This window comes from Staurois parvus, unplaced genomic scaffold (genome assembly GCF_062004578.1).
Source record: "Staurois parvus isolate SC_StPar_1 unplaced genomic scaffold, SC_StPar_1.0 ptg000572l, whole genome shotgun sequence".
NCBI lineage: Eukaryota > Metazoa > Chordata > Amphibia > Anura > Ranidae > Staurois > Staurois parvus.
Genome location: NW_028318368.1, coordinates 5,826,776 through 5,853,880, shown reverse-complemented (window position 1 = coordinate 5,853,880; position 27,105 = coordinate 5,826,776). Strand labels below are relative to the sequence as shown.

At 38.8% G+C, this 27,105-nt stretch overlaps 1 protein-coding gene across 14 annotated transcripts in view; it reads right to left on the bottom strand.

Moving 5' to 3' along the window:
* Nucleotides 1–237: 237 nt before the first annotated feature.
* The window catches only part of CAMK2D (calcium/calmodulin dependent protein kinase II delta), a 319,896-nt gene continuing 293,028 nt past the window's right edge, over nucleotides 238–27,105 (bottom strand). For 8 of the 14 annotated variants that reach the window (XM_089691796.1, XM_089691801.1, XM_089691808.1 and 5 more), the window contains 4 exons: nucleotides 13,044–13,119; nucleotides 5,666–5,760; nucleotides 3,961–4,186; nucleotides 238–1,995 (listed from right to left, as the gene is read on the bottom strand). In XM_089691796.1, coding sequence (XP_089547922.1) covers nucleotides 1,992–1,995; nucleotides 3,961–4,186; nucleotides 5,666–5,760; nucleotides 13,044–13,119 — 401 coding nt within the window. In that variant the 3' untranslated portion in view covers nucleotides 238–1,991. Of the gene's footprint in view, nucleotides 1,996–3,956; nucleotides 4,187–5,665; nucleotides 5,761–13,043; nucleotides 13,120–27,105 lie in introns of those variants that run through there. The other 6 variants (XM_089691803.1, XM_089691799.1, XM_089691802.1 and 3 more) reach the window with 1 other exon arrangement.

Below are 27,105 nucleotides of genomic sequence, written 5' to 3'. Positions count from 1 at the left end.
TATATTGCAACATTTCAAAAGATGACAAAATAAAGACACCATGGTGCAGTCTGTTGATGTTTTTTTAACTTCATATGGTTGTGTGGAAGACAGATTTGGTCTACAGTACTATGTCAGCATTCCATACTATATTTAATTGATAAAAAAGCAAACCAGGACTTTACATTATTACATAATAACTAGATGCAAACACCAGAATCACTTTTAGAATAAAGATATACAGAAAACAAAAATAAATTCATGTTTCACAGGATTTAATTGGCATGTTAAAATGGCTCAACACATTTCATTTTTTTTATATTTGTAGAAAATGAACTGATTAGTCATATACCTGCATTAATCAATTTACATCCACTACTTAGTAACATTTAAAGTTGGTTTGATAATTCACAAAAGTGTAATAATACAATTTCAAAAAGACTGTTCATGGTGTGGCAGACCAAGAAAAAGAAAACAATCAGTCCATTCCTTCATGCATGCATAGCACTGACATAAACAGCTTATAGATTCAAACTAAAGAATAAAAGCTATTGCGTATATGGCTGTAAGAATATATTTATACTGTTACAGAATATAATCAGTAGGAAAAAATCAATCACAATGTTTCTATCCACAAACTTTAAAGGGCCAGTAAACCTAAAACCTAAGTAGGCTTACACAACAGAGCTATGAATAACATTAATGGGTAAATATATGTTACAGGGACATATCAGAACAAAAAATGTTAGGGAGAATGGTTTTTCAAGACATAGCTGACTTTCTGTTGAAGTCTTAGCAAAATACTTTGCATTTAACCTGTGCTCAGGCCTAAAACAGACATTACAAAAAAAAAAAAAACATCACAGCAAATGTTTGTACCATATGATACATTACAAATTCTGCCAAGGTAAAGAATTTACATAAACACATTTGAGAATGTTATTACTAGCTTCCAAATGCAAAACAACCCGTGTTCAGGATTAGTGGCCCTTTATCAGATAACAAAGTGTTCTGTGCAGATAGCACGCAAAAGCCTTTTTATTTATACAGCTATTTGTTTTTCTTAGTACAAGATGGTGCATGATGGAGTTGCAACTTTAAGTGAAAAATAAGAGAAAACAGTGATAAAAAGTAACATCAATAGAAAGGTTTCTTGTGTAAAATTAAAGCAATGAGAAGAGTCTTAAGTATTCCAACATACCTTGGTATTTAATATGTGCTACCTGACCATTAAAGTTCAAACTCTTATCACATACAGTACACAATTTCTATCTCACTTTAGGACTACACATAGAATACAGATTTTTGAAAATGACCCTGATTTTATAATTTGACTTTGCATTTTTCTTTGCCATTTATTAAAAACCACCTATCACCCATTCATAATTAACCACACATAATTTGACAGATATCCTCTGTAAATATAAAATGCCTAAGAACTACTTAATACTACAAATTTGCACAACTGTTTATAACATAATACAGTAGTTACAAGTTACTATCCCAAGTCAACATACTGCATATTGAAGTGATAGTACTTAAGGGATAACTGCATTTTAGATAAAGTATTATTTAAATTTTAATGGCCCTAAGCTAATAACTTGAAACTAACTTTGGTACTAATCTAAATATACCTGGACTAACTTATTAAAGAAATCCTTTTTGCCTGGATTGTCTACCACCAATAATATATCGAACTAGTAAAACATAAAAAATATAAAAGTTTACATTTGAATTAATATAGCTTGGCAAAATTGGACATATCAAACAGTAAAATTGGAAAGGAAATGTCATATTGTCTTCTGTGTATGTGAAATTGTCTTTTATCAGATTTTAAGGTGTGGCTGAGATGAAAGTATGAAATATATACCACACAAAAGCATTACACATAGAGACATTCTGTGCTCAAATAAACACCTGTGATTGGGACACAAAGGAAGGATGCAGCTTGTCTAAGAGATACCATCCAGTTGTCTTGAGTGTTTACAGTTAAAGGCTTGCACGGCTTATCGTTAGCTATATAAAAAAACAGAAAGAGAAAGCTGTCAGAATAACTAGCAATCATTTTGTACGTCATGGATTTACATTTAAATGGGAACTTAACTTGGAACAGACTTATGGTTTTCTGCAAAGGGGATTGGGGGGGGCCGTAATTTCTGACCTATTATTGCGCTGCCATAGCCTACCGCACCCCGGAAAGCTTACTCTGCCTGGTTGTTGACGATTTCCCATGGGCTTTTGCTTTCCAACATCTTATCTGCTGGTTAAAAGGTCCCTTAAATGTTCTAAGTATTCAAACAATGGGAGGAATTAATAAAGAATACTGCACCTGGATAAGTGCTCTTAAAAGAAAAGCGTGAATGTATTTAATATTCATCAGTACCATTTTTTTTTACCCATTATGTATTTGTGAAAATCAATTCTGAAGAAACGCAATGGTGGCATGCAGAAATTATAGAAGTATTTACTTTTACTATGTATAGTAGCTTAAGGGTTCATATGTTTTCAAAGGTAAAATTAACCTGTCAGGTCTAAAAAAGTGTACAAATACTACCGGAAAAGTGACCCACATCTTCGGGTCTGGTATGGAACTCCCATGCCAAAATGGCATCAGGGTCCCTCCAAAATCCATACCAGACCCTTATCCGAGCATGCAGCCCAGCAGGTCAGGAAGGAGGGGATAAGCGAGCGCCCCCCCCGAACCATACCGGGCCACATGCCCTCAACATGGGGGGGTGCTGTGGGGCAGGGGGGGCTCCTCCCAAAGCACCTTGTCCCCATGTTGATAGGGAGGAGGGCCTCTTCCCCACAACCCTGGACGGTGGTTGTGGGGGTCTGCAGGCAGGGGGCTTATCGGAATCTGGAAGCCCCCTTTAATAAGGGGGTCCCCAGATCCCGGCCCCCCCATGTGAATGAGTATGGGGTACATGATCACAAAAAACAAAAAGTGTAGTGTGAAAAGAGACAGGACACGGTCTATGACAAATCCTTTATTAAAATAAAAATCTAAAAGAATGTCCACTGCAGTAGATACAATGTCAATCACGATGCCGGCCGTCGCCCCAAAATCCGATGGATTCTAGCCATCTGCCTGCTCCGGGCATCCTCCGGCCACCCGGGGATATCAATGATGTCACATTGGGGCGGGGTCAATCGGGTCACCTTTCCTGACCTGCTGGGCTGCATGCTGGGATAAGGGTCTGGTATGGATTTTGGTATGGATTTCTGGTATGGATGGAAGGCAGGACCACACGCCGTTTATTTACCATTTTTTTTTTTAATTTCCGGCAATTCTTTTGCATTCAGCTGTCACTGGGGAACCCCGTTGACAGCTGAAACATTAACACATGGTTGTCACTACTAAAATACCGCATGCTTGATAAAATAACTCGTGCAGTATTTTAGTAGCGTGTATTTTTTTCTGACCTCAGGAACGGATTAATTGGCTTTCAATGCATTACTATAGGAAATGGATTTTCGGTTTACACATTTTTCACTATACAAAAAGTCCCGCAGAACGAATTAAATTTGTAAACCGAGGTATGCCTGTACATTTTTTTATCTATGTCTTGGTGATAATTATATGTATATCATTAATATCCAGGCATAGGTGGCAAAAAAGTCTGCAGTTTTATTTTATAGATATCAACTACTAAGTAGACTTCAGTAACAAGATTATATTAATCATACATGTTTCTTTCTTTTCTCTCCAAATAAAAACTCCAGATATGAACAGAGCACAAAAGTAATGGAAGAACAAAAAAGAAAAATATTCAAGCATAAGCACCATCTGCTATAAATCACGTTTAATTAGATGTGTTAAATGTGAGCTTTAAGCAATGAATACAAGATAAACTGATGGATGTGAAAGAAACTTCCAAAATCTGTCTTTGGTTGTGATGTCTAATGCTTTTTCTCAGCTACAGTATATCCCAGCACCAGATTAATTAAATTAATTCACTAAACTGTACACTGCCTTACTTGGGTATTGTTGGTGACCCAGAACGGTGAAAATGTACATTCTGCCACTTTCCATCACGGCGATGCCACACTCTGGTCTCTTCAGACTGCATAGTCTTTGGCAATCCTGTGGAATCCATGTACTGTGTCAGACGGATATAGGCTATACAAGCAGCATCTTCGCCAATCAAATGGACATGGGGGTTAAGTATGATAGTATGGATAGGCTTATTGCTCTTGGATAAAGCTAAGAGTAAAGAAAAAAAAACCCATAAGAACAAATATAAAAGCACACATAGCTGTAGACCTGTTTAACCATTCATGCCTAAGGGTAAAACAAATCTTAATGCCTAAGCACAATCTTGCAACTTTGACATGTGTTAGTAAAACTGTACATATCATCACAACTTGTACATCCAGGTGGATTATACCTTGTTTTTTTTTCAGGACAAATTGGGCTTTCATTTGGTGGTAAATGATAATGGATATCTCCTGATTTTTATTTATTATCAAAGGAAAACTGGCCCAAAATAGTAAAAAAAATATATATTTTTTTTAATTTAGCGGTGTGTTTCTTGTTACAGTCATAACCTACCACCAAAGAATATCCTAAAATAAATTTTCCAGCTCTTGATGATCGCAGTGATACTATATGTGTGTGTTATTTGTATTTTGTACCCACAGTACAGCCCAGAAACAATAGTGCACATTTTGATTTTTTTTTACCTAAAACACACTGACACCAATTTAAAAAAAGACCTTTGACCCTGACCTTGACCCAAACACCTGGCACTGAACTAGACCAAACCTTGATCTAGGTATTTTTTCTTTACTTTCTATGTTATTTTTTAAATATTTATTTATTTATCTATCTTTTTTTTTAACAGTTTTTTTTCTTTCCTCTATGAAAGGAGAGAGAGAGATACAACGTATCTCTCTCTCCTCCATTCATAGAGAAAAGAAAAACGAGGGCCGGGCTTTACAGTTACTGATCACTGTGATAGCCAATTAATGGCTATCACAGCGATCATGTGACCCAGAATCGGGAGTCCCGGGTCCCAGTGCACTCCCAGCAGAAAGACAGATACGCAAATATGCGGCCCCATGGAAAAAATCCCAGTTCTGTGAGGCCACATATTTGTGTTACGTCGGCATGAAGGGCTTAATCATTTACAATAGAAAATTCAGATGCTCATGTACAGCAAGTTTTTGGTGCTCAGTGTCTACATGCTCAGCCATGACTGATGAACTATAGAGGGAGCATGTTGCAGGTCACCTATTTATGATTGATACACAAGTGTCTGGCTAGGTGTTACCATAATAAATGTTTCCATGCATTCAGAGCTGGCAGAACATAATAGAAGCTGGAATTTGGAAGCTGAAGACTGCCAATGTTATACTTGCCTTTTTAAAAAAAAAATACAAGCACTTAATTTAAACATTGAAAACATTTCTTCCCTCATACTTACATACTATACTTATAGCAAAAGGGCAAAAAACCCAAATTACTCTTTACATTTGCAAGATGTGTTTATAAATGAAAATAACATAATATATGAACGATAGCGAGTTGCTTATTTTTCCTTCATAATAAGGTCTTACCTATACCTAGAATTTAAGCAAATGAAAACCAACTAACGCTGCTGGGGATGGTTTAGCAGGTGCAGCAACATTTTCTTTTACACCATGTGAATGAAAGGTAGGTAAACGTTAAAATATATCCTACCGTTTTCAAAGTAAAACCGATGAAAATCCATTCCCTCTACAAGGTTTCCTAGAGCTTCGGGCTCAAATGAAGTAAGGCCAGGGTCACAGATCTTCCTGTAAATATATTAACAAGTTACTGGACATTTTCCAAATGTACTGACACTTGTTTTTAAAAACACACTGTACAAGCATTCTGTGTGAACTGAATTGCAGACTTTCTGTTAAGTAAAGGTAATATATTAGTTTATGCAAAAAAATTGTTTCATGTATTTTTTTGTAATACAGAACCAATCAAACCTTTTCAAATTAGAACAATCTTACATTGTCATTTATTTTTTTTTATAAAATAGGTAATTATTATTATTATTATACAGGATTTATATAGCACCAACAGTTTGCTCAGTGCTTTACAATATAAAGGGAGACAATACAGCAACAATACAGTTCAATACAAGAGGGACAGGAGGGCCCTGCTCCTTGGAGCTTGTATTAACATTATATTATAGAAATACAATGCACAAGGAGGAAATGACAGTGCAGGGATAGTTTATACAGTAATTCAAGTCACTGTACATGGTTAGAATACACCAGAGTGTGATAAAGGGAGATGGATCTAGTCTAGGACCCCATATTTAAAAGTGTTGTGGTTTGCCCCTAAATCCATAGTTACTTCATAAATGGGAACCATTGCATTTTATTTGTCTCCTACATTCCAACAGACAAGGGAAAGAACCATGTTCCAGGAAGGTTTATGAAAGACCCAATGGGGAGAGGAACTTTTGAAGGGAACTAGGGCTAGCCTTCTGCCCACTGATTAAGGCCCATGGAGAGAGCAGATCATTCTCTAATGATGGACAACAATGTGATGAACGTTGAGAGCGAGGCTTGCATCAATTCTCTGCATAACAACAATAAATCTTCCCTTCTGGAGTGGATGGAATGGTGTAATACTAATCTTGCACAGGTTAATGGTCAGAGGAAATATGGTGTCCCTCATGCGCACTGGGTTGGAGAAGCTCCTCAATTTGGGACAGAAATATTTATCAACAATCTCTGTCAAGAAATCTATAAAGATAAACTAATTCCACTTTTCAGACTGTTGGAATATTGTATGAGTTCTGTCTTATGATGGACAGATTATACAAGTGACAGCAAACACCTGAAAGACAGCATGTGTAATGGACTTTGTGTATTCAGGGGTGGGTTTCTTTGCAGGGCTGTCTGCGGTCTCTGATCAATCAAAGCATTGTCTGGGTGCCTGGCTGTTGATTTGCTTACTGTTAATTAGATCACTGTTAGCTGTTAACCATACTGTTGTGATCAAGCTCTTACCTAATCAGTGTGGGATGTTTATCTGAATGTGTAATATTTGTTTTATTGTTCACGTGGGGACACTGCCCCTATTTCTGGATTGTATAAAAACCTGTGTTTTCTGTTCAATAAAGAGTTCCAGTTTGGCATTCAAGCTAGTCTTGTCTAGTATTGGGTGCAATGCCCGGCTATAATACCTTGGTTCAGTGTCCCAGTGGCAAGGAAGCGGTTCTCTGACTGAATCACCCCTTCAGGGTGACAGGCATTCCGTCACAGGATGTTTTTTTTTTCTTTGGCATACACACATACACATAATGTGCGTGGAAAGATTTTAGCACATTTTGAAAATTGTATATTTTCAAGAACGCATGACAGGTTTTATTGTATATCAGGAAGTTTGAGAATATCTTAAGTGAAATCGCTGAACTTCATCCAAAACCACTGTACATATCAGACAGGACATAAAGTGTGAAAGAAATCCACTCTTTATCACAAAAAGCTAACTCAATTGGAAGTGGGATGCAGTTCCATTTTATGCAATTTAGCTGGAAGGTAATACATTTCTAAAAAGATTTCAATTGAATAACTATCTGTTGATAAAACTAATGTAGCTATATACTGTACTTATTTTAAAATTCTTACCAGTTTTGGTATGTGGGTTGTCAATGTTAACTATTTAGACACCACTTCATTGGAATAGTTGGTGTAAGAGCTGCTCAAATTCTGTCTCTATGTGGGTCACGTTATGTAGACCCAGTTGAGCAAAAGCTGCGTGTTTTAAAGTGCCACTTTGGCCAAAAACTTTTTTTTTTACAGTACCTCTCTGCCACGCACCTCTAATCTAACCTATCCTGATATTCTTTTTACCCTCTCGCCTTACCTGGTGAAAGCAGATATGATCCCCTAAGCACCCTATCCAGGTCCTCCACTGCTGCCGGTTCTGGTGTAGGGGAATCCCTGATTCAGTTCTGTGATGGCCCCCTTGATACCACTGGTCACCTAACATACCACTGTGATGACATGTTCATCATCTTTCTCCTGAGAGGACCCTGCTGACAGCCATAAAGTCAGGAGTGTTTATATCTCACAGAAAGTGACATCAACACCTGAAGAAGGACCTTTCCAGTAAATGAAGAGAAGATGAGAAGATCCAGGCCAGCAATGCTACATGATTGTGGTTTCATGTAAGGAGGATTTATTTTTAAATTACAGGAACAGATAGGTATCCTGCGGCAGGGCTTTCATTGAAGATAACTGAATTAATATTTCTCCAGTAGAGAGCTATAGCTGAAAAGCCTTAATGGAGTTGATTTAGTAAAGGCAAATAGGAAAAGAAATCAACATTTTTCAAGGAAATTCAAACAGTACTCAATCATGAACTAAAAAAAAAAACTAACCGTGTATGGCTAGCCTTAGCTAATGTTGTGCTCTACAATTCTGCTGGAAAATTGTACACAAATCTCCCTGATATGGGAGTAGATAATCTAGTAAAGGACACTTTGCCTAATTAGGCTGATAAGTCATCCCTGGAGTCCTGTACCCCACTTACATACAAATCCATATAAAAGGTTTTGAAAGCTGATACTGGAGGATTTTGGCTATCCATGGTTTCATTTGATACAGAGTAGCAATCAAAACTGAGACTCCTTGAAATTATGAGGAGTGGGTGGTATTAGATATTTTGGCTATCCATGTTTTTTTTAAGTGCCAGTACTCTGGAAACTATTAAATGAGCTTTATGTGGGTATCTAATGTGGGGTTTATAGTTCTTCAAGAAGCCGAAGCCCAGGGATTGCTTGAGCTTCAAATTCATATTATAAGGGGATCCGCAAGAAAAATCTTATGGTACTATACCTGTGTTGTATATATTACAATGGAAGGTAGAAATGGTAATACAACATATTTCATATTAAAGGATACAATGGGAAAGAGGTAATCCACAGTAACAAAGATAAGCAATCTCTTTTCTCACCACATACTGGACCCAACTGTAGTGAGTCCAAAAACTGTAATTAGACCCAAGAGAAACATAAAAATTACGCTAAACATTATGGTGAAAGTGGCAAATGCCAACATTAAATTTGCATATACAACTCACCAGTGTGGGGTTGTAAGATATGTACTTATTAGAGTGACAAGGCACCGGGCTTTGTTAACCTCCCTACTAGGGTGGGTAGACATACATGTACAGTATATCCTTTTAATTTCTCTTGTGGATGCACCTGGCTTGAGCATAAAGCTGCTGCTCCTGTTGTCAATGTATAATGGAACAGCTGCTGGCCACGTGATCCCTTCAACAAGCACTTTCCTTGGGTATTAGATATATATGATTTGTTTAGTTGAGAATTGAAATTTAGATGAAATTTTCATTATTTAGAGATTCAGATACATTCAACTCTTCAAACACATTAACACGTTTCTACAGATAGAACATGCTTAAAATATATTTTCCAGCTCTGGCCTTTTTATGGTTTGGACAAAGACAATGCAAAAAACCCTAGGTATCAATTGTAAGTATACCTCACAGGAGGTAAAAAAAAAAAATCTTTCAGAACCCCCCAAGTGCAGGTAAACTGATTTTCTTAAACAAAACGATTCTCTAGTAGCCTTTAGTAACTAAGCTTTGATTATTATTAGTTACAAGAAAACAATTCATCCCTTTGTTTATTTCTGTTATTGATTTACTATACCTACCTAATGTGGTAGGTCTTTCCACTTTTACCCTTACTGTAAACCCCTTCCTAAACATTTGGTAAAAAATATGTTCTTCACTCATGCCTTGAGAGAAGCACAATGGGAGAATGCTTTCATCAGTCTGCTCCACGCAGAAGTAAACTGTAAAACATAAGGGTTCCCTTTCCCATTGATCATTTACTGGGACTGTTGAAAGAGCAATTACCCCTCAGTGGGGGGCTGAAACGTGTAGGAAAACCTATGCACTGCTGTCCAGGAACTGGAATCTTCATAATTATCATGCCTTGGCCAGCATCTACTTCCCAAAACAAAACCTCTCAACACAGATAGAGTGAAATTAGGGATCTCTTAGGAGTCTCTTTGAGAGGAAATTGGTATCTGCAAGTATTACACTTACACACTGATTTAGCTTGCATGAGCTTAAAGTGCATCTAAACCCAAAACTGAAAATGTTTTATATTGCAGTCTACCAGTTCTTAGATGTGGTGGCTGAAGTAATTTTCTTTTTTGGAATTTTCCCCCATATTATTGTTTTACATGATCATCATGCAGATAATACAACTCCTGTCACTTCTCCACTATGCCTTTTCAGGCAGCCATGGCCACCATTCAGGCAGCTATTAGAAGTGATTTGTTCCAGCACAGCTGCATAGGTAAAGGGATTGAGGAGTCAACATCTGGTCTCCCCTGACCAGATCCAGACACCTCATGAAAAAAAAGTTTAACAAAATGGAATAAAAGAAATTGTGGGTCTATGGAAGAGTGATGATCAATGTGCTTATTAACGCCTTGCCGCTGGCTGCACGCACCTAAAGATAAACAGACCTGTGCCAAAAGCGCATGCCCTGTGACCTCCCGGCACAGTTGCTGGCTGCTAATGAAAAGCTACTGATCTCTACTTGTGATCGGTAGCTTTCCGATCATATGACTGACTGATCTGTGACAGGCAATCACGGTGGTCACATGATCAGAAACCCCGTCCCACCTCCCGGCATCTAAAACCCCTTAAAGGAATGGGAGGCGTCAGCACCAATGGGTTAAGGACCCTTTACATCCACTGGTTGATAGTTTAAATCTATGTATTTTTTTCCCCCACCACTCCTTAATACGGATATGGATGCATAATGCTTACATTACATGTAACAAGGAATCTGTCATTTGAAAATGTGAAGTCCTGAAGAAGCGTCAACGATGATGAAATGTGTTGGATTTTTGGATAGATGACATTTGCTACATCTAAACCTAAAAAATATCTATATATGGTGATAGTGTTCTGGGTTTGTGATTTATATGACATTTTATATGACTTTTTGTAATAAAATATACATGTTTTTATGAAATCAGTGTGATCCATCCTTGAACAACCTTCACTTTCCTTGTTTTCTTGATGCTAAAAATGTTGTAAAACACTGCACAGGGAAAAATTACAGGATAATGCATTGTTCAAATTATTTCAAATAAAAAATTAACTTAAACATTTCCAATTTTGCTACCAAATTAAAGCCTTATCTGTGCCAAGAAAGTGTATAATGTATCTGATGTAGAATCTCTTAGGGTAGACTGCAAATGCTATAATGTATAATGCTACCCTCACTGATACTTCAAGGAGTGTTATTCCCTGGTTTCTAACGCTGACTTCCAGTGTCCTTTATTAAAAGAGAGGTCAGTGGAGGGAAGCGTTGAATGTTCCTGGAGATCAAACATTCCTCGAAGTATCAGTTTCCCAGCAGACTTTTCCTGTTTTGCATTAAGGGTAGCGACTTCCCTTGCAGCCACATAGAACTGGAATGGATGAAAAACTTGACTCCTAGTAAAAACAGCAGCCACAGAATGCCTACTATATTCATGCCTGCTATATCATTTGCAATTTCTTGTGCTTCACTGTTTTAAGGATGAGACTGCCTGAATGTAGGTGCACTTTAGATGCTAATTCTTAAGAGCAGTAATCAATATCAATCAATCAATCAATCAATCATAATCCATGTTGCATTGGCTTGGCTCAGCAAATGAATTCTGATTGGTTACTGTGAGTTGCTGCATTTAAGAAACAGCATTTAAGGTGTAACTGAGAGCAAAACTTTTTAGTTTTGGATAGAGTATAGAGGAATTAGAACACCTGTCAATGTATATTGATGTATTTGCCTCCATTAACCACTTGCCCTCCTGAGGATTTACCCCCTTCCTGACCAGGCCATTTTTTGCATTATGGCGCTGTGTTAATTTAACTGACAATTGCACGATCATACAACGCTGCAGCCAAATGAAATTTATGCTCTTTTTTTCCCCACAAATTGAGCTTTCTTTTGGTGGTATTTGATCGTCTGTGTGGTTTTAATTTTTTGCACTATAAAAAAAATTTAAAAAATCAAACTTCGTCATAAATTTAGGCCAAAATGTATTCTGCTACATGTCTTTGCGAAAAAAAAACCTCCCAAAATGTGTAAATTAATTGGTTTACATGACAGTTATAGCGTTTACAAATGACGGAATATATAATGGGATTTTTTTTAAATTTTTACTAGTAATGGCGGAGATCAGCGAATTATAGCGTGACTGCGGCAGGCATTCTAACACTGGGGGGAACTGACTTGGTGTCACTGACATCCCCAGTGACATCAATACAGTGATCAGTGCTAAAAAAAAAAGCACTGACACTGTACTAATGGCACTGGGCAGAAAGGGTGTCCATGTGCTTCACTGTAAGCACACTGTTTTGGATGGCTGTGCTCTGCACAGCCATCCAAAGCAGTGTACACAAGTTGACAGTGAGGAGAACTGTTTTGTTTACAAACAGTTCTCCTCCCCGTCAAAGATGCTCGTGAATCACTGGGCGCCGGTGAGTAATCACCGTCTGGGACCCGATGATTGACAGACATGGGCGCGAATAGCGGCGCGGGTAGGGCGCGTGCTCCCTACCCAGAAATGCAAAATCATGTATATATATATATGTGATTTTGCATACCCGTGCTGCCCTGTAGCAGTATATCTGCTATAGGGCAGTCGGGAAGCGGTGGTTAAGAAGATTCACTTTCTCTATTTGTCCTGTTTACTGTTATCATCGAAAATTCTAAATTTTGGGTTGACATGAAAACACTAATATAGAAGACATCTTCAAATGGGGACACTCGTTCTGGTGACACAGGGGTTCCCTCACTTTAGAGCAATTTCCTCTCATTTCCTGTTTTGCCTATGAGACAGGAAGTGAAGAGAAATGGAACCTGAATGGAACCTAGACGCAAACAAACCAAACAAAAACAAAAAAAACACTGATGTTAGTTATAGCTCTTCCTTACTCTCTAAAAAAATTGCCTGTAGTTATACTTTAAGAATAATAAATCTTTACAAAACAAACCCCAATGTCCCTGGAAGGATCTGTGCATTACATCACTTACGTATAGGCCTCAAAATCTCCATTGTTAATAGCTTCAATTAGTTGTTCTGTAACTTTGATGATCTCCTGCTTGCGGGCTGAAAAATAAAAAAAGGTTTCTTAGTGAAGTGGCATGGATAACTAACATGAGAACAGTATAGATTTACACAGTATTGACTTTGAAGTCTACAAATAATCTACATTCAGTTACTATCATATCATACATTTCTAAAGCAACCATTCAGAAAAACATTTGTGTATGGAGCACTCAGTGCCTAATCGAGTGCAGTCAAAATAATATTGACTGTCAGCTCATAAAATAATTTCAAGAATAAAAAATAATTTTCGTATTTAACAATGCTACAATCTTAAATAATCAGTGATTGTACCTAATGTTCCATATTTTTTTATAACAGCAGAGATCACATTGAACATTTGTAACACAAAAGACAAAGCGAACCCAAAAAAACTAAAACAGAATTTGTCTGACTTCAGCAGCCCAAATACTGATTACTATGGATTACCATACTTTGCCTTACTGATTTCCACTTTGGCGAAGTGCAAACTGCAATAAGCTAATAAACCAATCAGATCTTTCTTTGATGTTGTATGGCAAAAATTATGACTGGCTGCTATGAGTTAAAGCACAGTTAACAAATACTGCCTCTTTCACTGTAAGCTCGTAGTCCTTTACAAAATCTTCAAAGCCATTTCTAAACTTCTCCTAAAATGCTGCCATGCAATAGCACCCAATGAAACAATGTGATACCTCTAATTTTGAGTGCCTTAGGAGAAAACTATCTAAGTAGAAAAACTCAATGCACAGTATTGACAAGAACTCCATTTATAAATGTAACTTTTATATATTAGACTAGTGGAGTAAAACTATGTAGAAATTCTTGGCAAATTATCTTTATACATACTCTAAAGCGTGAGAAAAACGTGTGAAACATTACAGATGTTTTTTTTTCTGCATATAGTCATACAGCAGCTGAATGATGTTCTAGATGTCATGCAATTATTGTCAATGTCAAATAAATGAACCAAAGCTATGAGATGAAATTGCTATTTCAGGGTATGTAGATGTACAGGATGTAGAAATTACACAATATGTGCATACTGTGAGGTCAAAAACTCTCCACTGAAAGTGTAACCAAAGGCAAAACTTATAACCTTTGTCAGTTTTTTTTGCCATTTGTGTCCCATTAGGGAAAGTTTCCTTCACTTCCTGTCCCATAGCCAAAACAAGAAGTGAGAGGAAATCCCCCCAAAGTGATGGAATCCCAGTGTGTCCCCAAGGCTAGTGTCCCCTTTGGAGGATTTCGCCTCTATCTGTGTTCTGATGTCAACCCAAAATTTGGGATCTTCTTTTACTTTTGATGATAATGGTCAACAGGACAAATGGAGAGGGTTAATCTTCCTAACAGGGACACAGACAGCAATAAAAACTAGCAAACGTTTCTAATCCCTCTCCAAGCTATCCAAAACTTAAAAAAAAAAAGTTTTGCCTTTAGTTAACATTACCTCTCATGCCCATGAACGCTGCTAGGAAATAACGCAGATAGATACTTTTTTTTCCACTTGCCATAGGGCAATTTTCAGAAATAGCACTGCAAGACACTGACACTCACCTCTCCCTTTACATTCCTCTTGTCTGGGAAAAGTGCTGTGAGCTGGGGCAAGCTTCCATTAAGATGAATCTTTTCCTAGCTTTTGTTGGATTGGCTGCACGGTTAAGGGAGTGGGGGGCATGCTGGAACTCAAAACTAGACTTAAGAAGCGTCTAGCTACATATGTTCCATGGGTGGCAGAACAACGTAAAAAATTGTAATGATCGTTCTACTTTAAAGTCTGATAAAATATGGATACATGCCTTTCTAATACTCAGGTCAAACAGATTTTTATGGCCTTGTTAATCTCCAACTAGCCTCTGTGACAAGCCCCGGTGAGAGGGGCAAAACGCATCAGTGGGTGTGGCCAGTACAGCAGCTGAGGCATTCCTAAACATTGGACTTCTGGGGTCATTTGAGCAGAGTCCATCTTTTCACTCCAAATAGCTTCATTTAACTCTTTCCACCTCCTACCCTCTTTAGTTATTTTTAATGTACAGTGTGCATACTAAATTGTTTGTTTTTGGTCATTTTGTTTGTTACTTTTTCAGTAGTATAATTGTTAAAAAAAAAACAAGCAAAATTATTAATCTGTTCAACCTATTAACCAGCATGGTGACTAAGCTGTCATGGGCACTTCCTCATCACTGTTTACAATTGGAAGCTGGTAATCAGCCAATCAGAGCAGGCGCATGATCAGAAAACCTGCCTCCTGACATTCAGATCCTTTTAAAGGGCTGGGGGTAGCAAGGGGTTAAACAGCCAAGTTTTTATTCATTAAGAACTTCCCAATACTTTAGGGGTAAAGCTAAACTGGATAAACTGCAGAATAAAAGTAGCAATTTTTAAGCATAGTATCACCTATTCTATTTTTACTTGAAATATACAAAATATTAAAAAACCCCTTGGAAAAACCCAAACAAGTATGTCCCCCCCCCCCTCCCCCCCAAAAAAATGGGTCATTGGAGATACTACAATAAGGGGTCACAGCTTAGGTTTAGCAATGTGTTGCTTGATCACAAAACAGCGCAGCCAATTAAAGCTGGCACTAATCACGACAGCCAACTCCTGATTGGTCCCGGTGGCAGAATGGAGGAGAGATGAGCGTGACATATTGAGGAAAATATAGAGATTTTAAGGGAAGGATGGGCTATACCTTCTTAGGGAAGTAAGGGGAAAAGGGTAAGGAAACTTTGTTTAAGCCCTGGTTCACATCTGTGATTTGCACGGGCACAAGAACCCATTCATTTGAATGGATTCCCGTGCCCCGAGACACGCAGGGAAGAAGTCCCTGCATTACTTTGGAAATCGCAGCCCGCACGTGAACTGAGGTTCCCAGTACAGTTGCGATTTCAAGTGCGGGCGGTGTGCCATTAGAATTAATGGCACCCACCTGTGGGTCCCGCATTCTTCTGTGTGGGTGGTGCGGTTGCAGGCATTTGTGTGGGTCCTGCAGCAGCACCACCTGAACAGATGTGAACCGAGGGTAACTGTTTTCTTGCTCTTTAAAGGAAACAGAACACTGAGAAACAAGTCACTAAATTTGTCCACTACCCACTTCCTAACATCAGTCAGAGCTAAAAGTGGATCATGCATATTAACACAGTGTTTATTTCTTTGTTCAGTTAAGCTTTGAGCTACACTATAAATACAATTTTGCACTTTGTATAAATTTAAAGCAAGTCCATGTGATAGAGTATTTATACAGCACATCTTCTATAGATGGGAATTAGTAATTTAGAGCTACTTAAAATAAAATATGCATGTCATGACACCAAAAATGAAAAAAATACTCTGTTTAATTACTGTTTTTTACTGCTGTTGTCTAAATTAATGTTTCTCACACAGATTACATTTCAAAATTCTAATAATGAAATATAAATCAAACTCTGCTTGCTTATTGTAGAATTTATATCAATATTATATTTTAGGAACATTTCCTATGCAAACTAAATAGATAATAAAAAGGGTAGAACATGTGTTTTTTTCACCAGCTCATAAGGCAGTTTATTTAGTGTGTGATTAGAGATTATGGATATACACACATACATACATACACACACTATATATAAAATATAGTGTGCAGGTTTTAAACATGTTTGTAGTATTCTTTTAAAGTCAAATAAAACCTTAAATAATTTTGATTTGTGCTTTACATAGCTTATGAGACTACATTTTGAAGTACCTTTGAATGACGTTCCTCACCAATTCATCATTTTTCCTTACACTGACATCAACGATGGGGCATAATTCCTTCCGCTGACATCAACCATAGGGCACTATCATTTCTATTGACAGCAACAATCCCAGGTACTTTTCCTTCTACTGACACCAATGAGGAGACACTTCCTCCAACTGACACCAACGATGGGGAACAAAAGATGGGACATTGTTCACTCCCACTGGGCATAGTCTGGCCCCCCCTAAAGTCTAAAGGACAGTAAACTGGCCCATTGTTTAGAGTGTTTGGAGACCCCTGACCTAGACGATTACCACAGGGAAATGTTTTTCCCAGAATAATATACCCGATCAACCGATCATAATGTATAGTGCTTAAAAATTTTAAAGGACCAATCCACCCAAGAGCAAAATTTTAACAATAAGAGATTCATGGACTTAGTCACAAATTAGTTTCTTATATTACTTAAGGGATTTTACAACAATACATCTCCAAAGTATTTATTGGTTATATTACAGTGCCTGTATTTCATACCCCTTGAAATTTTCCACATTCTATCATGTTACAACCAAAAACGTAAATTTATTTTACTGAGATATTATGTGATAGGCCAACACAAAGTGGCACATAATTGTGAAGTGGAAGGAAAATGATAAATGGTTTTCAACATTTTTTACAAATAAATATCTGAAAAGTGTGGCATGCATTTGTATTCAGCCCCCTTTACTCTGATACCTCTAACTAAAATCTAGTGGAACCAATTTCCTTCAGAAGTCACCTAATTAATAAATAGAGTCCACCTGTGTGTAATTTAATCTGTTCTGTGAAGCCATCAGAGGTTTGTTAGAGAACATTAGTGAACAAAGAGCATCATAAAGGCCAAAGAACACCCCAGACAAGTCAGGGATAAAGTTGTGGAGAAGTTTAAAGCAGGGTTAGGTTATAAAAAAATATCCCAAGCTTTGAACATCTCACGGAGCACTGTTTAATCCATCATCCAAAAATGGAAAGAGTATGGAACAACTACAAACCTACCAAGACATGGCCACCCACCTAAACTGACAGGCCGGGCAAGGAGAACATTAATCAGAGAAGCAGCCAAGGGGCCCATGGTAACTCTAGAGGAGCTGTAGAGATCCACAGCTCAGGTGGGAGAAACTGTCCACAGGTCGTGCACTTCACAAATCTGGCCTTTATGGAAGAGTGGCAAGAAGAAAGCCATTGTTGAAAGAAAGCCATAAAAAGTCCCATTTGCAGTTTGTGAGAAGTCATGTGGGGAAACAGCAAACATGTGGAAGAAGGTGTTCTGGTCAGATGAGACCAAAATTAAACATTTTGGCCTAAAAGCAAAATGCTATGTGTGGCGGAAAACTAACACTGCATATCACCCTGAATGCACCATCCCCACTGTGAAACATGGTGGTGGCAGCATCATGTTATGGGGATGATTTTCTTTAGCAGGGACAGGGAAGCTGGTCAGAGTTGATGAGACGATGGATAAAGCCAAATACAGGGCAATCTTAGAAGAAAACCTGTTAGAATCTGCAAAAGACTTGACACTGGGGAAGAGGTTCACCTTCCAGCAGGACAACAATCCTAAACATACAGCCAGAGCTACAAAGAAATGGTTTTGATCAAAGCATATTCATTTGTTAGAATGGCCCAGTCAAGGTCCAGACCTAAATCCAATTGAGAATCTGTGATAAGACTTGAAAATTGCTGTTCACAAACGCTCTCCATCCAATCTGACAGAGCTTGAGCTATTTTGCAAAGAAGAATGGGCAGAAATGTCACTCTCTAGATGTGCAAAGCTGGTAGAGACATCCCCAAAAAGACTTGCAGCTGTAATTGTAGCGAAAGGTGGTTCTATAAAGTATTGACTCAGGGGGGCTCAATACAAATGCACCCCACACTTTTTACATATTTATCTGTAGAAAAATTTGGAAACAATTTCTCATTTTCCTTCCACTTCACAATTATGTGCCACTTTGTGTTGGTCCATCACATAAAATCCCAATAAAATACATTTACGTTTTTGGTTGTAACATGACAAAATGTGGAAAATTTCAAGGGGTATGAATACTTTTTCAAGGCACTGTACCACCAACCTTGCAGTCTCACTCCTCCATCTGCTAAATGATTTTCCAACTCCTTCTGTTGCATTGCTCTATAGTACAAAATAGATGAAGACCCCACTGAAGAGTAGAGCTGCCTTGTAGCAGCCATGGAAGGTGTGCAGGCCTGGGAACTTAAAGTGCACATGTGCCCAGACTATCCACAGTAAAGATATTATAGGTTAAATCTCTGCACTTAAACAGTATTACTCAGAGCTCCCTTCCTTCCTTAAGCTGCCATACACCTCCTTTTTCTCTTTAGAGAAATAGTTCTAATGAGAATGCTAGTACTAACAAGGAAGGACTCTAAAATAGAGTTCAAAGCAATAGATCAATGGCACTGTCACTAAGTGATTCCTATATAGGACTCCAGTTGAGATGGTCGGGCATCAATTCTCTGAAGACATCACATGGACAAAACGCATTAGGATGGAGCCACATTATTAACATCACATCCAGTCACTTCCAGTGTGGTGGAGCACATGGCTATCTTGATTAAGGAAGTGATGTGCCATTAAACTATATGTTACCCAACACAATACCTGTACGTGCAGCAATTTGGTATTTGTTTTTTTTTTTAAATAAATGGTGTTACACTATTGCAGTGCTCTCTATAATCGGAGTCTGAAGGTGAAAATGAGTGATGAGGAGGTTCCCAGTGCACCCAGCAGGGGAATTCTGGGAGGAAGGAGAGCTCTTAAAGCACTACTGACCTACTTATTATCCATAAGGGGTCACCAAAATCTGGTGAGTGTCACGCACAAAGAGTGAGGGGAGAAGTACGAGCACTTGTTGGAGTTGGAGCACAGCTGTGAATGATGAAACACACACACATTTTTGAGAAAAACACTTTTTATCAGCATTTGCACTAAAAGTGGACATTTATATTGTTTAAAGCACTGGCACTTTATGTGTATTTGAAAGTAGAAAAAGTTTTGCTGATATCATTGACTGGTGGATCTGGAACCGGTGATAAGATGTGGATTGTTTGCACAATATATTGATTGCACTTAATTGTTATATATTAGCACTTTATTGCTTGCAATAAGCACAAGCACTTTATTGTAATTGGACACATATCTGGTATAGTGCTGCACCTCTTACATGTACAGTATATATCCACAGTAAAGCCTTTAAGCTCCCTACATATCAGCAGTAAGATGGCAGTAAAAACAGGCAGTTGATCCATGTTTTTACTGCCCCCCCAACCTAAAAGTAGACATGGTGAAGCTTTGGTGAGCACAAGGTGCCATGGCTGTGATGTTTTGCATCACAGTGTGGCAATTTTACTTAACATGCACAACTGCTTCCCGTCCAGTCCATGTACATAAATGGCCGCACAGGAGCAGTGCTGCTGCCGGTGGATGAACCCATACGTTCCCCTGCATCAGAGGTTCATGTGCGTCTCACAGAGTAGGCACTGGCAAGCCCAGTGGAGCCCTGGAAACAGCGTATCACATTACCAGGTACAGGACCAATTAAACTGGCCCTGTATCATGTGATTGCTCTGTCCAATCACAGCGATCATATTGTAAACAATGAAACCAAAATAAACATCAGTCTGTTATGCTCTCATAGATATCGGTTGTGAGAGGTGAGAGAACCACTACTGCAGCCTGTGAGTGTACACTGCATGTACATTCACAAACTCCAGTACCAGCCTGCCCACAGTGTCCCTGATCACTGCCCCCATTGTAGTAATAAACAGTGCAGCCCCCTGTCACCTGTCCCAGTGTCACCAGTGCTCACAGTAACACCTAATACCAGCATCCTGGTCACCGCCATACACCATACCAGTGTCCTGATTACCGCCATACCCCATACCAGCATCTTGATCACCACCATAACCCATACCAGCATCCTGATCACCACCATACCAGTGTCCTGATCACTGCCATACGCTATACCACCATTCTGATCACCACCATACCTCATACCAGCGTCCTGATCACCACCATACCAGTGTCCTGATCACTGCCATACACTATACCACCATTCTGATCACCACCATACCTCATACCAGCATCCTGATCACCACCATACCAGTGTCCTGATCACTGCCATACACTATACCACCATTCTGATCACCACCATACCTCATACCAGCGTCCTGATCACCACAATACCCCATACCAGTGTCTTTATCACCGACATTCTGGCATCTTGATCATCACCATACGAGCATCCTGACCACTGCCATATCAGTGTCCTGATCACTGCAATACCCCATACCAGGGTCCTGATCACTGCAATACCCCATACCAGGGTCCTGATCACTGCCATACTTCATACTAGCATCCTGATCACCGCCAAACATAGATGTGAACAAGGCTTTTAGCTCTTTTACTAATCTTTCACTGTTTGTGAATATGCACATACTTGAATGTTTATAGTCTGGGCATATGTGCACCAGATGGGCATACATCTAAGCAGGATCTATGAAAAACTGATTATTTCAAGTGGAATGAAGATTTCAAAGAGAACTATGCCCAAGGAAATAGATGTACCAATTTAGAACAATGTCAACACAATGTTTAGGCCTAAGGCTTGCAACTAGTAAAGCTCTATACTAACCATGGTCATGGCAAGCTCCCCCCATCAATACTAGGAGTATATCAGATTTCCTCGTGCAAGTCAGTAGCATGGTATTCTTGCAAAACTCTGCGCATTTCACAGTTTTAGAGAACTTACTTTTTTTTTTACCAAGCTGGTTCAAATGAATTATGTCCTGCACTAACACATGCCACAGCTTTCAGCACTGTATGAATTGTACATAGCCTTAGCTACATACCAGTATTCAGCACTGTGTTCCTGCAATGGGACAGGGACTATCCATCCCGCTCCTGGAATAAAGTCAGGCTGGGCTGTTTTCTTATTTATGAATGAATACAAATCTACCTCTAACTGGTTGAAGTGGAGATCGTGACACCCGCCTCTCCACCTCAGCCAATCAATGGAAGCCTTGTATTCATTCAGAAAATACAAAGCTTCCTGTGAATGGCTGAGCAGCACTCTGAGCTTAACTCGATTCTTCTCCAGGAGTGGAACAGGAAGTCTTACTGCCGGAACCAAGTGCTATATGCTGTATGTAGCTGAGCTTGGTCCAAACTAACTATTTAAAGTTTGCTAAAACATGGAATTCGGCTTTATTTCTCCCACTCGGAGGATAGCATTGTGCATTTATTTAAAATCTTTATGTTGATCTCTACCAAAATAACAACTTGTAAAACACTTTAGTCTTTTGCATTGTTACAACATGTGGTATATATGACCAAGGACCCTACAGTGCAGTTTGAGTTCCTGTCTCCTTAACTTACACTGCACAGACGAAAGGTTGCCCTGAAAAGGCTCAGATTCATTGGAGTGACTCTTTGAGTTTGTATTTTCTGTGCACTTTGCCGCTGAATTGATGGAAAGAAACACAACATATGAACAAATGAAAATGAAGATGTACAGAGAAACCAGAATCTTCAGCAAGTACTGGCAGCAGGTGCGGCCACTGGGGCACTCAAAGGATGGCGACCAGCAAGATGATGAAGAGGAAGGAACAGTAGACAAAGAAGAGGAGGAGCAGCAGCGGGAAAACTGATGAGCTGAAAAGAAGCTCTTCCTGCTACCCTCCACTGTGTAGGCTGTACTTTAGGCATGCAAGAATGAAAAAGAAAAAGAACAAATGATATGAAAGCCAAACCAAAAGTATGAAACAAGAATCTGGCAAGCACAATTTAAATACATAGACAGAAAGATTAACTAAGTAACAAAGCTTCTGTTCAGATGTCAGTGCTCATCCCATGCTATGTTATTGAAAAAAACAAAGTAACGTTTCCTGCAAGCAGCATGAACAGTTGCTATTACAGCTGTCCAAAATGGACTGTTTGACACAGTGTTGTTAACATTGTTACTTTTGTATGCACTTTATTTCATTCATCTGTGAATCAAAGAGGTCAGCTTCGATCTGAATATGACAGTTAAAGCAGCACAACAAATAAAACACAAATAATTTTTTTTTAATAATATGTGTTTCTATTTAGCTCTTTATTGACTCTCAGTTTATCCTAATCAGCCATAATTAACTCTTTCCTTTTACTATTCCTTTCCTGATCTTTTTTTGTTTATATCTACTTTTCTAGCCATTAAAATTTCACAGTTTTGCCATTTTTAAACTAAAAAGCAAAAAAGAAGGTGCTACTACCCATTCAGTCACTTATCTCATAAGTCAGTGGGTGTTTCCTTCACAGTTGCTCAGCTACATGTAACTTGATGAAGAAAATGATCTGCATTACCGCCACTGCTCTTAAAATCCTCATCTATTGTAAAAACCACAGTACATTCAGCCTACACGGCTTTAGTCATAACTCCATAACTAAACTTTAGTCATGACTAAAGCCGTGTAGGCTGAAACGCGTCAACTTACTGTATTTGTAATACATGTACTGTGGTCTTTACAATAAATGAAGATTTTAAGAACAGTAGCTGTAGTGTGGATAGTTTTCTTCATCTTTTTGCCATTTTTAAATGCATTTAGCAAATGTTAAAATGTAGACTTTAGGCCTGAAGATGAACCTGCAGTATAAAATGGTGGCAGTTGCCTTTTTTTAAGTCACACTATATTTGTGCTACTGTTTATCAAATCTATATTTTCAGTAAAAATATGCTCATATCAATACTAGTGCACACAAACACAATATAATGTTCATTTTTTTTGTAAAACAAAAAAAAAATAAGGTAGTGTGAGTAAATAGATTCACAATATAAAAGAATTGTCCATAGGTGACATTTTAAAAAGCCTTACAGATCATCAATTTAGAGCTAGCATTTATTGATTGCCCTAGAATTATTGCTCTCACTCCAGTGTCAGTGGAAATACCCAACAGACATGAAGCAGTTGTTTTCACATGTGTGTATACCTGATATGTGTGTTTGCATTTGTATGTATGTATGTGTGGGCGGTGAGGGCTTTTACATTTTTTTGGTTTTTTTTTAATGTATTAACATTTTTTTCTTATTATTTAGGTCTATTGCTATCACAAAAGGGCTGATAAGCCCCCTATGTGATCACCATAGCGCAGGTGGCAGGTTATCTTTCAAGATGAACTATTTTTTAATGTTATTTAACTCCCAAGGGGATCAAGCACATATAGCACTAGGTCCCAACTCAAATCCATACATTAATTTTTTAAGTAGCGTGGCCAGAGAGGTTTCTTCCCCCATTCCACATCACTGCTTGCAAGGAGATGCATTTGTGATTGACAGCTCTAGCTGCAGAAGCCTGCTCTGGAAACCAGCACTGTTGTTCACAAGGACGACGCAACCTGCAGCACTGAGTGGACTTTCACTTTTATGTATGCGCCATAAGTGCTGTTGCACTGGACCCCACATTGCTGACCAGTCAATTTTTATAATTTTATAATTTTTTTAAAATTTTTTTCACACAAATAGAGCTTTCTTTTGGTGGTATTTACTCGCCACTGGGTGTTTTATTTTTTGCGCTATAAACAAAAAAAGAGCAAAAAATTTGAAAAAAAAAAAAGGTTTTCTTTATTTCTATTATAACATTTTGCAAACAGATAATTTTTCTCCTTCACTGATGTGCTTTGATGAGGCGGAATGGATAGGTGGCACTGATGGTCACTGATAGTCGGCACTGCTGGACACTGATAGGCGGCACTGCTGGGCACTGATGGGTGGCACTGCTGGGCATTTGTGGGTGGCACTGCTGGCACCGATCATCAGGGCACTGATCAACAGTGCCCTGATGATCGGTGCCGATCCATCCTCTGACAACTGCCGGTTCTCAGAAGTACTTTCCTCACGCTGTGACAGCATGAGGAAAGTGCAGCCGATAACCAGCAATATCATTTCCCGGTAATCAGTGTGTCATTGGACACGGCTGATTATGTAGTAAAAGGCCACTGTGATTGGCCTTTTACCATATTACGAGATCAGCTGTGTCCGCAGGACACAGCAATCACGGAGATCGCTGGGTGCGCGCCCCCGGTGTGTGCAGGAGAGCGTGTTCTGGGAGGACGTCATATGACGCCCTCCCAGAACTGGCCGGCCGCAGTGAAGCCGTCATTTGGCTATCTGCGATCGGCAAGTGGTTAAAGGATACTACTTTAGGGTAACATCAGAGATCTATTAGCCTCAATGTCACTCATGTACCCTGTTGAAGCAATTAAGCATTTACAGGAAAACCAACATCTCACCATAGAAAGTATTTACTTGGGTACATCTGTTCAAAGTACATATTAAATATAGACACCAAAATTAAAAAAAAACCCATTATAAAGCCACTGGTCCTGAGTCCAAAATTTCTGGGATAAAAGGTGAGGAGTTGGTGTTTTTTCAAACACTTTTTGGGATGTTTTTGTTTACAAACCTTGTCATGACAGGAATATGAAGACTTGTCTTGGGCTGGGGAAAGGGAGTTTCCTTATTAACAATTTTTTGAAGGCAATGCCCCATTCATGGGGAACAGAGGGTTTGTCAATATACTGTATATCTATATTATTGGTTGGTTGGCTACCAGTAGTGAGTTTCTGTACCTTGCATCAACTATTTTCGTTTGGTGAACCCCTCTTTCCCATCATATCAGAAATATAAGGACTGACAATTATGCCCCCTTTCTAAAAATTCTATTTACTTGGCTGCATCGGGCCTCAATACTTACAGTCACTGACTTAGAACACAAAAGCATCATGTAAAGTAGAACTGATTGGCACAAAGGACAGCTTATGTACAGTATTTCTTGCATGACAGGTTTCCTTTACAGTATCTGTGAACCCTTCACTGAACTTTGCTTATTTGCTCTCTTCTGGTCTGTTAACTATACCAATGAGTATTTTGCTATATCTCTTCTTTAACTGCAATAAAATACTTGTTCATCCTGCCATAAATGATCTCTGCCTCTGTTTACTATCAAAAGCATATATCATACCCATCAATCAAAATGGTTCCTCACATCACTTGTGCCAGTTTGAGCATGACCAGAAGTGACATCACTAGCCTAGTGATGTCACTTCCGGTCATGCTCAAACTGGCACGCGTGATGTGAAGAACCATTTTGATTGATGGCTATGATATGCTTTTGATTCATTACTTTTGTGAGTGCATTTTTTTACTTGAATAAAGTGTTCATATTTTATGGGGTTGCACTATGATCTATTCCCTTTACCCTTGATCATATACACCTTAATTCCACTGGATATCCGAGATCATGTTCCCTTAAAGGGCCAGAAGTAATGAAGTAGCTACTAAGGATCGACAGTGGATAAGCAAAATCTGGTTTCATCCCTAAGCGTGTATGACCTATCTGTTAGGTCAGAGAAGAAGGTGAGTGCATGGTGCACCTACCTGGGAAACACCGCAAAAGAGTCGGCAAGGTGGAGTAATGCATATATGTTCACCATAATTCGGAGTCGCATATACAGTATTTTCTGGCATATAAGAATACTTTTTATATTTAAAAATATACCCCAAAAATTGGGGGTCGTCTTATACGCAGGGGTATAAAATGTGAACCTTGAGTTTGTTTGGGTCAAGCTGGCTGGATGTGTGGTAATACTGTACATACAGTATACCGCGCTGAGCCAAGCTGTCTCAAAACAAATGTCCCTATGACAGCCCGCTGGATGTATGCTATATACAGTATACTGCGCTGAGCCAAGCGGTTTCAAAACGTATCGATATGTCCCTACTGTAATCAGCCCTCTGGATGCGTGTATGTACAGTAGCTGCGGCTACATACAGTATACACTGGGCCAACCACGGCGAGCGATGTATTCTACTAATGAATACAAAGCCTGCTCGGATTGGCTGAGTCAGAGAGGTGGGCTGATGATGTCACAACCTCAGCCAATCCGAGCAGGCTTTGTACTCATTAGTAGAATACATCGCTCGCCGTGATTGGCCCAGCGTATACTGTATGTAGCCTCAGCTACTGTACATACACACATCCAGCAGTCTGATTACTGTAGGGATGTACCGTTACATTTTGAAACAGCTTGGCTCAGTATACTGTATATACCGCACATCCAGCGTGCTGACAGATTAATCTGTCATAAGGACATTTGTTTTGAGCCAGCTTGGCTCAGCGCGGTATACTGTATGTACATTACTGCACATCCAGCGGGCTGTATATATACTGTATACTGTATGTAGCCGAAGCTACCGTATTACCGC